At 47.0% G+C, this 15,261-nt stretch overlaps 2 protein-coding genes and 2 non-coding genes across 5 annotated transcripts in view; 3 read left to right on the plus strand and 1 right to left on the minus strand.

Annotated features, from left to right (window-relative positions):
- Nucleotides 1-15,261, plus strand: part of LOC138957261 (adhesion G-protein coupled receptor V1-like) — a 230,200-nt gene that overhangs the window by 100,742 nt on the left and 114,197 nt on the right. The window lies entirely within an intron of this gene.
- LOC138947544 (uncharacterized) overlaps nt 389-15,261 on the minus strand; it is a 36,154-nt gene continuing 21,281 nt past the window's right edge. The window contains exons 1-5 of one of the 2 annotated variants that reach the window (XM_070319044.1): nt 12,339-12,465; nt 11,368-11,708; nt 10,977-11,186; nt 3,589-3,758; nt 389-3,355 (exon numbers count right to left, since the gene is read on the minus strand). In XM_070319044.1, the coding sequence (XP_070175145.1) occupies nt 2,553-3,355; nt 3,589-3,758; nt 10,977-11,186; nt 11,368-11,543 (1,359 nt within the window). In that variant the 5' untranslated portion in view covers nt 11,544-11,708; nt 12,339-12,465 and the 3' untranslated portion in view covers nt 389-2,552. Of the gene's footprint in view, nt 3,356-3,588; nt 3,759-10,976; nt 11,187-11,367; nt 11,709-12,338; nt 12,466-15,261 lie in introns of those variants that run through there. The other variant, XM_070319038.1, reaches the window with a different exon arrangement.
- Nucleotides 13,630-13,793, plus strand: LOC138951442 (U1 spliceosomal RNA). The gene has a single exon (XR_011451114.1). It is a non-coding gene; the product is annotated as a U1 spliceosomal RNA (small nuclear RNA).
- On the plus strand, nt 14,708-14,871 carry LOC138951449 (U1 spliceosomal RNA). Its single transcript, XR_011451115.1, has one exon. It is a non-coding gene; the product is annotated as a U1 spliceosomal RNA (small nuclear RNA).

Consider the following 15,261-nt stretch of genomic DNA (forward strand, 5'->3'; position numbering starts at 1 on the left):
CTCACGTAAGAAATCGACAAACAGTAACACAAACTCAATCACTCCGTCACACATACACACACACACACACACACACACACAGTAAGCATAGGTGAAACTGTGCAAGAAAGCGAGACCCTGGATCTGCCAACTAGTCTCGGCCCGCTCACAATAACAATGACCGAGACTTTCAGTAATTCCTTTGCGTGACGTCTAACCCTCTTACGTCATAATGTGACGTCTTCAAATAGTTTCTATCACACACGTCAAACACTTTTGACCGAGACGTAATCTTCTTATGCGAGCTTTATCCATAGACTCGGAAATGTTAAAGTTTCTATCACACACACACACACACACGCACGCACGCACGCACAGACAGACAAAGTTTATCATCGCATAGGCTACACTTACGTGAGCCAAAAATCACAAAAAATCAACTCAGTGGTGAATGTTTTCAATGTTTGAATATTTTATTTATTGGCCATTTTAGTGTTTATAAACCTTCGCTTTATTGATTTTGAATAGAACATCATGAAATGACAATTTTTCAAAAAAAGTGACTGAGTCCAAGCGCAATGATTTCGGAAAACGTTCAGTGTTCATCACGTTCAATGCTTTGGCCAGCTCTAAGCATCCCAATCGCTTGCTGTCTCTCTCCTTCATCAAGTCGTGGCATGATTGCGATATCTGATACAGCCAAACAGCCAGTTGCATTTTATAGGGCCATACACTATCTTTTTTTACGTTATTGTCTCCCGTTCAGCCCATTGTCTTTATTAGCACGGTGAGCTGTGGCTGGATCAGCAATACTGCAAAGCGCACGCTGACAGCGTGAAACATTTGCTCCGACACTCAAGATGTCAACTACAAATTACAGGTTCAATCTGATTTTCGTTTGAGAGCAAAATCGTTCAATGCACTATTTGCAGAATTTATGCCTTTCAGTATATTTACAACAACAAAACTGAAAAAGTACTCTTGGTTTGTGTCAAGGAGAGCACTTTATATTATTTCTTTCTTTATTTGGTGTTTAACGTCGTTTTCAACCATTCAAGGTTATATTGCGACGGGGAAAGGGGGGAAATGGGATAGAGCCACTTGTCAATTGTTTCTTGTTCACAAAAGCACTAATCAAAAATTTGCTCTAGGGGCTTGCAACGTAGTACAATATATTACCTTACTGGGAGAACGCAAGTTTCCAGAACAAAGGACTTAACATTTCTTACATATTGCTTGACTAAAATCTTTAAAAAAAATTGACTATATTCTATACAAGAAACACTTAACAAGGGTAAAAGGAGAAACAGAATCCGTTAGTCGCCTCTTACGACATGCTGGGGAGCATCAGGTAAATTCTTCCCCCTAACCCGCGGGGGGTAGCACTTTATATCACAGAACATTTAAAGAACCATATTGACTCATTTAAAAATGCAATGACAAATACTGTTGGTTCGTTGCAAAAGAATGCACTTGACATCACCCCCATTTAAAAGGGAATGAACAATACTGATGGTTTGTTTAAAAGGAGAGCATGTCACATATCACACAGAACATTTAAAGCACCATATTGACCCGTTTAAAAAATGCAATAACGGGTAGATTGAACTCGGCAGCCCGGTAAAGCAATCAATCTAGGAGAGCGAACACTCTGATATAAAAACAAGCTGAAGTCGGATGTGCTGGGCCGGCCTGACTTGTCAGGCGCGTAACGGCAGCACAACGCATCTACGCTCACATGACAGACAACAATGGAAATGACTCTCGATATGGTGCTCGTCCGTTGGAGACCCACCAAGCCTCCGGCGTACAGCAGCCTTCATCAGGGCCTCCGGAGTTGCTGTCTGAGCGAACGACGAAGAAGAAGAAGAAAATGCAATGACAAATACTTTTGGTTTCAGGCATGAAAACTGAAAAAAAAAAAAAAATACTGAAAACAAAATTCGAAGGCGCGTAGCTCCAAGTTTCGCAGGCACGTAGTGCCAAGTTTCGCAGGCGCGAAGCGCCAAGACTTCTAGGGGGGTCCGGGCGCATGCCCCCCCCCCGGAATTTTTTTTTTCAAGGGTGCAATTTGGTGCAATCTGGGGCTATCTGAGCCTTAAAATTGGATTCAAACATGGCCCCAAAACTATTTTACTATAACTATGACTAGGAAAATAAAAAATTAAAAAATAAAAAAAAATAAAAAACACGGAAAAATACGGAATATAAAAAAAAATACGGTTTATTTTTTTCAAAAATACGGAGAATTTTCATGCCTGTGGTTTGTTGCAAAAGCAGGCACTTCATATCATGCCCATTTAAAAGGGAATGAACAATACTGATGGTTTGTTTTAAAGGAGAGCATTTCACATATCACACAGAACATTTAAAGCACCATATTGACCCGTTTAAAATTGCAATGACAATACTGTTGGTTCGTTTCAAAGGAGAGCACTTTACATCACGCCCATTTAGAAACGCCATGACATAAGCAAGGTTGTTTGTACGTCATTGCCGACAAAGGCCAAGGACATTACAGGGAGTTGGTAGACTGGAAGCGTCAATTGTACACAGAAGACATCACAGTGAGATCACTTTAAATCATCAACTGAAAGTTTGAATTCTTCAAACGTTGTGAATGTTCTGTCTTTTAGTCTTTCTGATGTTGACTGTTTTGTTTTGGGGCAGAACGTCTTTTTCTTATATTTTTGATGACTCTGTGTACTTTGTTTACACAGTTTGCACAACTTTGTTGTGAAGCGCTGTGTGGTACTGCTAGCTGAGTCATCGAGTTTACGTCTCTTGTACATCGTGGATGCGGACATGGCACATGCTGCCGGGGATGAGACAGGGCCTGGGAATCCGGACATTGGACATCGGACTGCTGATGGGTATAGGCCTCGGCCTGGAAATGCCGAAATGGGAACTCTGACGAATGATGTGGATGGTCCAGGGTATATGGATGTGGATGGTCCTGGATATATTGACGGTCCAGTGGATGTGGATGGTCCAGTGGATGTTGATGGGACTGGGACTGCTGAGGAGATGGAGACTGTTGATGGACCCACTGCTGAAACGGACGTGTCTGTTGATGATAACTCTCCAAACAGATCTCTCCGTACTTTCAGTAGGCTGGTGCCTGCGAGGTTGGGGACCACTGGGTAGGTCATTTGTGGCCGTGCTGTTCTGGGTCGCTCCTCAGGCAGCTCTTTGGCAGGTGGTAGAGAGTCGAGGGAGATGCTCTGGGCTTTGGTGCGCAGCAGCTCCTGTGCCTGGTCTGTGGCATTCTTGGCAGCCAGCCTCTCCTCAGACAGGAGCCAGGCCTTCCTCAGGAGCTTCGCAGAGGGCAACTCTCTGCGGGGTGGTGGTTCTTGGAACTTGTGTTTAAGCATACCTGTAACATACCATTGTCATATTCCTTGAACAAATTTGGAGGAGGTGAACAAGAGTGTGAAAAAAGGTGTCATCACATGCACTCAAGAGCATTCAATAGTACATTGTTCTGGCTTTTTTTCTGATTGAAACCAATTGAAATAACAGATAAAATTGATTTTGTTGCAATAAAAACAAAATTGATCAGCATGTTTTGTTTTTAAAAAATAAAGGTCATTGTATGTGTTCACTTACTGACGATTCCTCCTTTCTTTTTCAAGGCCATCAGCAGGGTGGTGTACAGATGCTTTTTCTTCAGGTAGGCCTCGCAGTGGTTCTCTTTGATTTGCCGATGTACCTTGCTCATGGTGTTGCCTTCACTGCGGTCCCGCAAGAGGTTGACCACTTTCTTGTCCACTCCACGCCTGAAATTCACCACAAAATAAATCCTTGTCATGTTTCATTAAGTTCTACTTCTACATACATGTAAATATGCATAAGGATTCCAGCCCCTCCCTTCATTAACAAGAAGAGCAAACGCTCGATCGAGTCACTTTCGCAGTTCTGAATATTATATGAGGCATCAGATGGACAGGAAGAAATTGCTATTCACAACACAATACAGATGTAAATAATTTGATGTAAAGAATAATCCTATAAAGTTTGAATCAAATCCGATGAATAGTTTCAGAGATATGATATTTCAATTTTTTTCCTTCAAGACATACCTGTGACCTTGAAAAAGGTCAAAGGTCACCAAAGCAGACGTCAAAGTGTAGAGGTCACTGGGAGTCACGTTCACATAAAATTTGAGCCCGGTCACTTTTATAGTTTCCGAGAAAAGCCCAACGTTAAGTTGTGTGTTGCCGAACAGAAAAGGCTATTAAATTACATATTCCTACTCCGAATCACATGTAGCAGTTGACTCAGTCTAAAGTGCTAGGTCTGAAAAGGCTACCCGTCTAAGGGGAGCAACCCCAACTAAAAAAGTGTAAACGTAGCTATGGTAATGACGACGCACCCAGGGAGTTACCTCCCCTCCTGCGTACTACGTCACTACTGCTACTGACCACGTGACCCCTATCATTCGACACTTCAGCTTTCTAGGGAGCAGGTCGTGAATTTTTTGGCTCTAGTGGAAGTTCGCTGTTTGGTGTTTGCTTAGACACCCACCGGCACCCACACCCGTCTCTTCACCCGCTGCACTGGTAGTTGGTGAGCTCGTTCCTTTACTTGTATCGAACGTATATTTTCAGTTGCTACTTGAAAATTTCGGCCACGTGTTGGTCACGTATTTTGTGGTAGCCATTTTGGAATTTTGTGTCTCCATTTTGTTGTCAGCATGTCTGACGGAGACAAAAAGCGCGAGCGCGGCAAGGCTGATGCGAAGGGGAAAATTAAACCCAAGTCTTCCACTTCTGTCCCTAAGCCTATTTTGGTTGTTGTTTCTGACGCGGCTAACAATGCTGTTATGACGGTTCCTATTTCTGCCCCAAATGACCAGCCGGTTGGGGGGCAGTCTAATCAACCTACGCGTACCGTTGTTTCTCGCTCGTCTTCTCTGCCTCTTGCAGATTCGACGTCGCTGGTTTCATCGTTGCTTTCTTCGCTGGTTCCCGAGCTTCGCACGTTGGTGAGAGAGGAGATGGTGCGTTCTCAGCCTTCGACTTCCGTTGTCCCGTCGATGGCTTCCTTTCCGCTTCCGGCTGTGACGCTGTCCTTGACCGAGGCGGTTGCTTCTGTGCCTTCTACCGCTGTGGTTGGCGACGCAAGTAAGTTGGGCTTGTCCGTAGGTCCTCGTGAGGCCGCTGGACGCTCCCTGCTGGGAAGCAGCCCTTTTCGGCGGGTTCACGACCCGCAAACCCCTGTTCGTTCTCACTTTGGCTTCACGGAAGACCATCGTGTTGATGAGCAATGGCGGCATTTGGTTCAGGCTTCGACGCTTCCGGCACTCGCCGGAAGTGTAGGTCCTCCGACGTACGCACCCGCTGGGGTCGTTTCCGGAGTCGACCAGCCGGTTCCGTCTGCTGCGCTTCCGGCACTCGCCGGAAGCATAGGTCCCCCGATGTACGCACCCGCTGGGGTCGTTTCCGGGGTTGACCGGACGTGGCCCTCTGGGCAATCGGCCTTCCGGCCGCCGTCCACAGTGTCTGCGCTTCCGCCTTTCGCGGTCGCGCCTGATACTTTTCCGGCTCAGACCGGATCTGCTGCTTCTTCCGCTTCCGCTTCCTCTCGGGTGGCAGTCGCGGGGGGGCATCACCAGCCCTTTGGGCAGGTGTCTCAGCCCTGGCCGGGGCAGTCAGCGCTTCCGTCTTCGGTTGTTGCTTCGACTGCGGTTCCGGTTCCGGCGGCTGTGGGCATGCCGTCCTCTTACTCTTTCCCTATTCAGGGCATGAGTTCGGATGGCATTGGAGTGGACGGGTTTCCGGTTTCCGGTTACGGTGTTCACCGCCCTTCTACCAGCAACGTGGACTTCGGTCCTTCGCCGGATGTTTCGGATATTCAATCCGTCGCCAGCGAAGCTGCACGTGTTGGTTATCCGGAGAGACTCAAAGTGGCTCTTGAGGCCGCTGCTGAGGTCACTTCGAGATATTTCGCGGAAGGGGCTTCGGTCTCTTCGGCTGCCGCTTCGACGGCACCGTCCGCGATGGCTGATTTTCGCTCTGGGAAGGAGGATGACTCATACTTCCGGTTTTTGGAGTCCCCATCCATAGCCTTTCAGCTTTCTCAAGTTTTGGCCAAGCCATCTCCTTCCGGAAGCGGAATTCCTTCACTTCCGGTTCCGCTGCTCGTGCCTCACGGCTCAGTTCCGGAGCTGGCTCAGCAGTGGATGGCTTCGCCTTCTCAGGCTTCTGCATTCGCTCGGTCGTCTCACAAGCGGTTGGTTTTGCAGAAGTCTCCTAGGAACTTGTTGGATGCTTTCGCTCTCCCGCGTTCATCTTTGACAGTTCCTCCGGAGATGCTGGCCTTGTTGGCCAAGCCTATCAAGAAGGATGACGGCGTGCTCTTTTCTGAGAACACGCTGATTGCTTCTGAAGAGGCAGGGCGTCAGCAGCTGGAGCTTGCCTCCATTGCTGAGACGCTCATTCGGGCCCTCTCTCGTGCCCTCACTGATTCGCTGAATCCGTTCTCTCTCAGCGAGGATCAGGATGCGGATGACGTCTCCACTTTGTTGGCCGCTCTTGCGAGGGTCAATGAAGAACAGATGAGACTTTCCGCTGTGCACTATGCGCACTCTGTTATGTGTCGTCGGGATCTCTTCCTGTCACACTCTCAGTTTTCGGATCAGGCGACCAAGGACACTTTGCGTGCCTCACCGGTCTTGGAGGGTTCCCTCTTTGGGCATCTCGTTTTTGATGCCCGAAGACAGGAAATTCAGGCTAACAGGGACCAGCAGTTCTCTGACTTTTCCCTGCACAGCCTCAAGCAGTCCAAGCAGCCTCAGCCTTCTCAGCCGAAGCAGGCTAAGGTTGCTGGCCCTCCCAAACCGGCAGACAAGGGTCGGGGACGTTCCTCTTCTCGGGGCTCGAGAAGACGACCGTCTTCCGGCAGGGGGAGAGGCGGCTCTGGAAGCAAGCCTCACCCCCAATGAAGTGCTCCCGATCTCCCCCCCACCCCGCCCTCCACTCTGGTGATGGCGGGGGGCCCTTCCCGGGCACTTTCCCACTGGCTCGTGTCTGTACAGAGTCAATGGATCGTGGGGGTCGTGAGGTCGGGCTTCCGTCTTCTCTGGAAAGATGGCAAGGCACCTCTGGTCAGGCGTCCGCCGGCGTTCAGGCCTCCCTCCTCGCAGGAAGCCATTTCCGTCCTTCGGTCGGAAATAGACTCCCTGGTGCAGAAGGGCGCAGTGGAGAAAGTCCTCGACCACAGTTCCCCTGGGTTTTACGGACGGCTTTTCGCCGTCCCCAAAGCCTCAGGGGCATGGCGTCCTGTCTTGGACCTGTCGTTCCTCAATACCTTTTTGAGGGAGATAAGGTTCAAGATGGAGACGCCAGCGTCGGTCAGGGACTCTCTCCGCCCGGGAGATTGGGCGACTTCCATCGACCTGACGGATGCATACTTCCATATTCTTATGCATCCAGCCGACCGGAAATGGCTTCGTTTCCGGTGGGCAAGTCAGGTTTACCAGTTTCGCGCCCTTCCTTTTGGCCTGTCTCTCGCCCCTTGGGTCTTCACCATGGTCGTGAGACAGGTCTGCGCGCTGGTGAGGTCGCGGGGTGTCCGGCTACGTGCCTACCTGGACGATTGGCTCATCCTGAGTCAGAGTCAGGCGGGGTGCGAGCAGGATACCCAATCGGTTCTTCGGGAGGCCAACTTGTTTGGCTTCTCGATCAACCGATCAAAGTCGGAGCTGACACCGTGTCAGACGTTCACCTACTTGGGAATGTCTTTCGACACGGTGGCTTGGACTGTTCAGCCCTCTCAGAAGAGGGTGGACAAGCTCCAGGCGTGCATACGCTCCACTTTGCCTCTCCCGAGGGCCTCCCTGCGGACTTTGGCCTCCATCTTAGGGCAGATGGAGTCCATGTCTCTCCTGGTCCCCTTGGGGAGGGTCCACAAACGTCCATTTCAGCTGGCGCTGAAGCCGTTCGTGGACTCTCCCACGGTGGATTGGAATGCCCTCATCCCTCTCCAGGGATGGTTCCAATCCGCTACCCTTCCGTGGCTGGACACGGAGTGGGTGTGCAGGGGCGTGCCGATAGCCCTTCCTGCCCCAGATTTGGACCTGTTCACGGACGCGTCCTTGATGGGGTGGGGGGCTCACACAGACCAGCTGACTGCGTCAGGTCTGTGGTCGGCAGATCAGAGGATGCAGCACATCAACTTGCTGGAGCTAGAAGCCGTGGCTCTAGCTCTGGACAAGTTCCGGCCCTCCCTTCAGGCCAAGCATGTTCGTCTGTTTACAGACAACACGACAGTGGCAGCTTACATCAACAAGCAGGGAGGGTCGCGGTCTCCGTCTCTTTCGGTCAGGGCCTGCGAGATCCTGATTTGGTGTTCAGAGCATCAAATCAGGCTTTCGGCCAGGTACCTTCCCGGAAGCTTGAACACTCTGGCGGACGCGCTCAGCCGCTCCGACAGAGTGCTTCAAACAGAGTGGACCATCACTCACGGAGCGCTGGATCGTCTCTGGTCTCTTGTGCAGAAACCTCAGGTGGACCTTTTTGCCACCAGGTTCTCGAAGAGACTACCAGTGTTCGTCTCACCATTCCCGGATCCCGAGGCGTGGGAGACGAACGCGATGGACATTTCCTGGTCAGGCCTGGAGGCTTACGCGTTCCCGCCATTCCAGTTACTCACACGAGTTCTCAGGAAGGCGGAGCAGGAGGGCCCGTCCCTCCTGCTGATCGCTCCTCTTTGGCCGTCTCAGCCGTGGTTCCCGGACCTGCTGAGACTCGCCCAGGGCCCTCCCATTCCTCTCGCTCTCACGCGAGGAGAACTGGTACAGCCTCACACCGGCAGCCTCCACGCAGAGCCTCAGATGCTGAATCTTCACGCGTGGAGGTTGTGCGGTCTTCTCTGAGGCGCAAAGGGGCATCAGATCTGACCATGGACCTGGTAGGACGCTCGCACAGAGCATCTACCTCGTCCGTTTATGAGTCACATTGGAGGGCCTGGGTTACCTGGTGTCACGAGCATCGGCTGGATGCTACGGCGCCCCGCACGATGCATGTGGCGAACCATCTTGCTTTCATGTCCTCTCAGGGAGCTTCTGCTGCCTCGTTGAAAGTAAGAAGATCGGCCATCTCGGCGACCCTACGCCAGATAGGTCGCTCTATAGATGTTAGTGGCGTGATCGCTGGAGTCATCAAGGGCGCTTCCCTTGCCGACGTCAAGTCTCGTACGCCCGTTCCTAAGTGGGATCTCTTATTGGTCATGGAGTTTCTGCGTTCAGCGGATTTTGAACCTCTCAGAGATGCCAGTTTTGCGAATCTTACACGCAAGTCCCTTTTCCTCTTGCTGCTAGCATCGGCACGAAGGGGCAGTGAGATCCACGCTCTTTCCGGTAATTCGGACGACATTTCCTTTGAATCAGATGGGTCCGTTACTTTGCGGTTTCGACCTGAGTTTCTTGCGAAAAACCAGGCTCCCGAGCGAGCTTCTCCTTTGGTTCATGTCAGGCCTTTGTCCACTATTCTGGCTCCGAATGATCCAGACTTAGTAAATTGCCCTGTTAGAGCCCTTCGCATCTACCTTGCCCGTGCTCAGTCTCTTAGATCCGCAGCTCAAAAGCTTTTGTTTATTTCTCTCAATACGGAGAGACATAAGGATATTACTAAGACGACTCTGGCCCGGTGGGTGTCGGCGCTCATTAAGCATGCTTACGAGTGGAGCCGCCGCAATGAAGGGGGGACACAGCCTGTCCTTCCTCTGGAATCAGCTCGGGCTCACGAGACGCGAGCTTGGGCCTCCTCCTTGGCCGTGTTACGATCAAGAAGACTGGAGGAGGTGCTCCACACCGCATACTGGCGTTCCGAGGATGTCTTCATGAACTTTTACCTGCGTGACATCTCGGCTCTTCGCCAGGATGGATCTAGAGCTTTGCCTGCCATGGTGGCAGGAGGTCAGCTCTTGACAAGGATTTGAGAGTGAGTTTGAATTTTTTCTTTCCCACCGCCTTGTTGTTTCAATCTGCTACATGTGATTCGGAGTAGGAATATGTAATTTAATCGAAAATTTTATTGTAAATTTTCATTTAATAAATATACCTACCCGAATCACATATCGTAGTCCCTCCCACCTACCCCGCTTATGATTTGGAGATTTTATTCTTCGAGTCGAATGATAGGGGTCACGTGGTCAGTAGCAGTAGTGACGTAGTACGCAGGAGGGGAGGTAACTCCCTGGGTGCGTCGTCATTACCATAGCTACGTTTACACTTTTTTAGTTGGGGTTGCTCCCCTTAGACGGGTAGCCTTTTCAGACCTAGCACTTTAGACTGAGTCAACTGCTACATGTGATTCGGGTAGGTATATTTATTAAATGAAAATTTACAATAAAATTTTCGAGTTATCTCCCTTGTTTTTCTGATAACGTTCGTAAAAGGCTACAGATGTAAATACTTTGATGTAAAGAATAATCCTACAAAGTTTCAATCACATCCGATGAACTTTGTCAAAGATATAAAATGTCTAATTTTTCCTTTGACGCTGACCTGTGACCTTGAAAAAGGTCAAAGGTCAACGAAACCATCGTTAAAGTGTAGAGGTCATTGGAGGTCACGACTAAACAAAATATGAGCCGGATCGCTTTGATAGTTTCCGAGAAAAGTCCAACGTTAAGGTGGTGTCTACGGACGGCCGGCCGGCCGGCCGGCCGGCCGGACGGCCGGCCGGCCGGACAGACTAACACTGACCGATTACATAGAGTCACTTTTTCTCAAGTGACTCAAAAACATCCCACAAATCAACAATGAATTACGTCCACATGATCAGTTGTTCTCGGTTTAACACACACTAAAATATAATGTGGCTTTGCTATATTAGATGTTTATTTTAAAACTATGTCTCCTGATTTGCTGTTAAGCATTGTAGGTAGCAGGCAGCATAAAACAATGCACTGCTGATATCCAAGCAGTGTTTTCAAAAAGCTTTCCACATTTTATGTATGTTGCTGGTTGCTGTATGTGTAATTATACATACATGTAGGTCAAAACCGCTGGGAACAGTTCTTGATGAGATGATGGCAGTTGAGACACGATGGACCAATCCCAAGCTTTAAATCGGCCGATGTGGTGGTCCTGCGAGCCCTTTGCCGCTTTCATGCAGGCTTTGCATGAAAGGACTTCTGTGAGCATGCAGTACCAGTCTGTGATATCACAGATATATCGCACAGTGCCTGAGTACCCACTCCTGCACAACAAATGAGACAGATTAATATTGACATAATGTTAAATCTGAGTTTAACAGAGGTACATATGTGCGACATCGGCTGTGAACTTAGCAGATGCAGAAATCAGATATAACCTCTGCGGTCCTGATTTGGCCTGCTCTGTCAGTGGGACCCTATCAGTATAAGCAATAACTAACAAACCTGGTCAAGAATGTTTTGTCTGAGTCCTTGCCCGGGCAGTTTTTCCGTGGGCACCTGAAGCTGTATCTCCAGACGCCAAGAGGCCTCCAGAAAAACACTCTGCCATGGAAGAAGGCGTTGGCAGTGGGTGGAGTGTTTTCCACGAAGACCTTTGGCTCTGGTGGGTAGAACCACATTCGATCATCCTTCAGCACGTGTCTGGGGAGAATTTCACCTGCTGGTCCCCTCTTCTTGTAGTGCTCCAGCTTGCGGAATAAACCTCGGTCAAAATCGTGGCGTAACCAGTGGATATCTTCCTTGGGCAAGTCAACATCCCATGCACGCTGCCATCCCTCAAAAAGCTGAGAGAAAAAAAAACGTTATTATGTCTTAGTTTGTTTTGATGGAACAAGTACAAAATAACCAATCGATTACAATTTTAAAGGTATAGTTACTTTTACCCCCATACTTTCAAGCTTCAAATGTAAACTTTCAACAAATAGCAAACACCATGGCATACTATTGTGCCTGGAAGGAAAACATTCATTTGTAATTCAATGAGTGAATAACACGATTCTGACAACATCACCAACTACTATGAATACCAGACTTAAGCTACCAAGCACCCTCATGTGACAATACTTCGATAAGTGCCCATAAATCCGTCAAAAACAACTTGACTTAGTCGCATTTCAATCAAAACAATGAACAAAACCGAGTCAGTTGTCGAGTGAACCTGACCTCAATTCGCCAGTGTGCGTTAATACACACTGATCATGACGATATCAACAACTACCAGAGACTGTTGGGAAGCTATCCCTCACCTAGATAGAACAATCCTTCGATTTGATTAATTGTAAGCACTAAAACCAACTGGAATGTGTTCGATTTCGAGCAGACACTTTTAAGGTCCGCCATCTTAGATAGGCATTCGACATGAATGAGAGTGAATACACACTGATTGTGACGATATCAACAACTAAAAAGCATACCTGAGACTTTGGTTAAAAGCTATCACTCAGCTTGATGTGAATATCCATCGAATTGATTGAATCTTAAGCAGTGGAATGAGTTTCATTTCTAGCAGACACTGCTTTGGCAGCCATCTTGAGAGACACTCGCCATGAGTGGAAAGTAAGCCGCGTTGTGATTGGTCAGGATTCTACAAGTTGTAGAACTGGTAGAAAGATATGCAATCAGAACGCAGGGCTGAAAAAGACATTGTAGAAAAGCAAGAGCTGTCATTGGTCAGAATTCTACAACTTGTAGAAAGATAGCACTTTCTATGAGCCGACGTCTGCGATCATCACAAATGTTGATGACTCGAGTGCGTAATTTCTTGGTGAGGGGGACTGCGTTCGCGCTATCCCCTGCAAAATTCAAATCAATATCAGTACTTCTTTCATTCCAACAGCATTGATGTGAAATAGGTTTCTTCTCATGGGAATTGGGGAAAAAAGTGGCTTTCAGCATGTGAGAGTGGAATATAAAGACATGCGCGCACAACAATGATTTAATTGCGAAACAAAGAATGGTGCCATATTTTTTCCTAGCTTTATTATATCGGTGATGCGAAGGATCACAACACTCATATTTTGATAGAGTTATACCTACACAATAGGCTAGCATCTGAAGTAATACATTCGTGCTCTGATATTCCAACATATCAGCGCCAAGCAGAGTTCTTTAAACAATGTGGACCGCTCAGATTTCATGTCTCCTTCTTTTGGATAGGTCTTTTGAGGCTGACATGGGAGAGTACAAGTCCCAACAGTCAAGCTTTTAAAAAAAAATTGTGTCCCTTTATTGTTTACTTTATTTGAAATTATCTTAGAACATAAATTAGGTTGAATTATAAAATCTCATAATGTAATTATAGAACTCTGTCCAAGAAAAGTCTGTTTGAACTGATTGGATGGGGTACAGCAGCTCACCTAAATCCTGATTAACCCTTTGCATCCAAAGATCCTGACTGGATTTTACCTGTTTCTAAAATTAGCACCGGGACTACTCCTTTCTTTAAATAGATCTGATTGAGTGTAGCTTTTTACCTGTGTAGTATTATGAAGATGAATCTATTTTCTACAGCATAATACACGATTTTAGGTTAAATGAAATCATCAACAACATATGTCATAAATTGTATGCTTATTGATATGAAAATGGATATTTTGTGTCTGTGGATATTGCTTTAAATCTAACTTTGTTGACATGAATTGGGGTACTCCAGGGAATTGTCAGATCAAGTTCTGAGTCGGGTGTTGACCAGTTCTGGTTACCATCATACTTACCTGGCACGGGAGACACCTTGATCAACAAGGGGGTACTCCTAGGCTGAGGTCTGCCCATTGCACTTCGGGTGGATTGACGCTTACGATCATCACAAATGTTGATGACTCGAGTGCGTAATTTCTTGGTGAGGGGGACTGCGTTCGCGCTATCCCCTGCAAAATTCAAATCAATATCAGTACTTCTTTCATTCCAACAGCATTGATGTGAAATAGGTTTCTTCTCATGGGATTTGGGGAAAAAAGTGGCTTTCACCATGTGAGAGTGGAATATGAAGACATGCGCGCACAACAATGCTTTAATTGCGAAACAAAGAATGGTGCCATATTTTTTCCTAGCTTTATTATATCGGTGATGCGAAGGATCACAACACTCATATTTTGATACAGTTATACCTACACAATAGGCTAGCATCTGAAGTAATACATTCGTGCTCTGATATTCCAATATATCAGCGCCAAGCAGAGTTCTTTAAACAATGTGGACCGCTCAGATTTCATGTCTCCTTCTTTTGGATAGGTCTTTTGAGTCTGACATGGGAGAGTACAAGTCCCAACAGTCAAGCTTTTTAAAAATAATTGTGTCCCTTTATTGTTTACTTTATTTGAAATTATCTTAGAACATAAATTAGGTTGAATTATAAAATCTCATAATGTAATTATAGAACTCTGTCCAAGAAAAGTCTGTTTGAACTGATTGGATGGGGTACAGCAGCTCACCTAAATCCTGATTAACCCTTTGCATCCAAAGATCCTGACTGGATTTTACCTGTTTCTAAAAATAGCACCGGGACCACCCCTTTCTTTAAATAGATCTGATTAAGTGTAGCTTTTTACCTGTGTAGTATTATGAAGATTAATCTATTTTCTACAGCATAATACACGATTTTAGGTTAAATGAAATCATCAACAACATATGTCATAAAATGTATGCTTATTGATATGAAAATGGATATTTAATTTGTGTCTGTGGATATTGCTTTAAATCTAACTTTGTTGACATGAATTGGGGTACTCCATGGAATTGTCAGATCAAGTTCTGAGTCGGGTGTTGACCAGTTCTGGTTACCATCATACTTACCTGGCACGGGAGACACCTTGATCAACAAGGGGGTACTCCTAGGCTGAGGTCTGCCCATTGCACTTCGGGTGGATTGACGCTTACGATCATCACAAATGTTGATGACTCGAGTGTGTAATTTCTTGGTGAGGGGGACTGCGTTCGCGCTATCCCCTGCAAAATTCAAATCAATATCAGTACTCCTTTCATTCCAACAGCATTGATGTGAAATAGGTTTCTTCTCATGGGAATTGGGAAAAAAAAAGTGGCTTTCAGCATGTGAGAGTGGAATATGAAGACATGCGCGCACAACAATGCTTTAATTGCGAAACAAAGAATGGTGCCATATTTTTTCCTAGCTTTATTATATCGGTGATGCGAAGGATCACAACACTCATATTTTGATAGAGTTATACCTACACAATAGGCTAGCATCTGAAGTAATACATTCGTGCTCTGATATTCCAATATATCAGCGCCAAGCAGAGTTCTTTAAACAATGTGGACCGCTCAGATTTCATGTCTCCTTCTTTTGGATAGGTCTTTTGAGGCTGACATGGGAGAGTA

Source organism: Littorina saxatilis, linkage group LG1 (genome assembly GCF_037325665.1).
Source record: "Littorina saxatilis isolate snail1 linkage group LG1, US_GU_Lsax_2.0, whole genome shotgun sequence".
NCBI lineage: Eukaryota > Metazoa > Mollusca > Gastropoda > Littorinimorpha > Littorinidae > Littorina > Littorina saxatilis.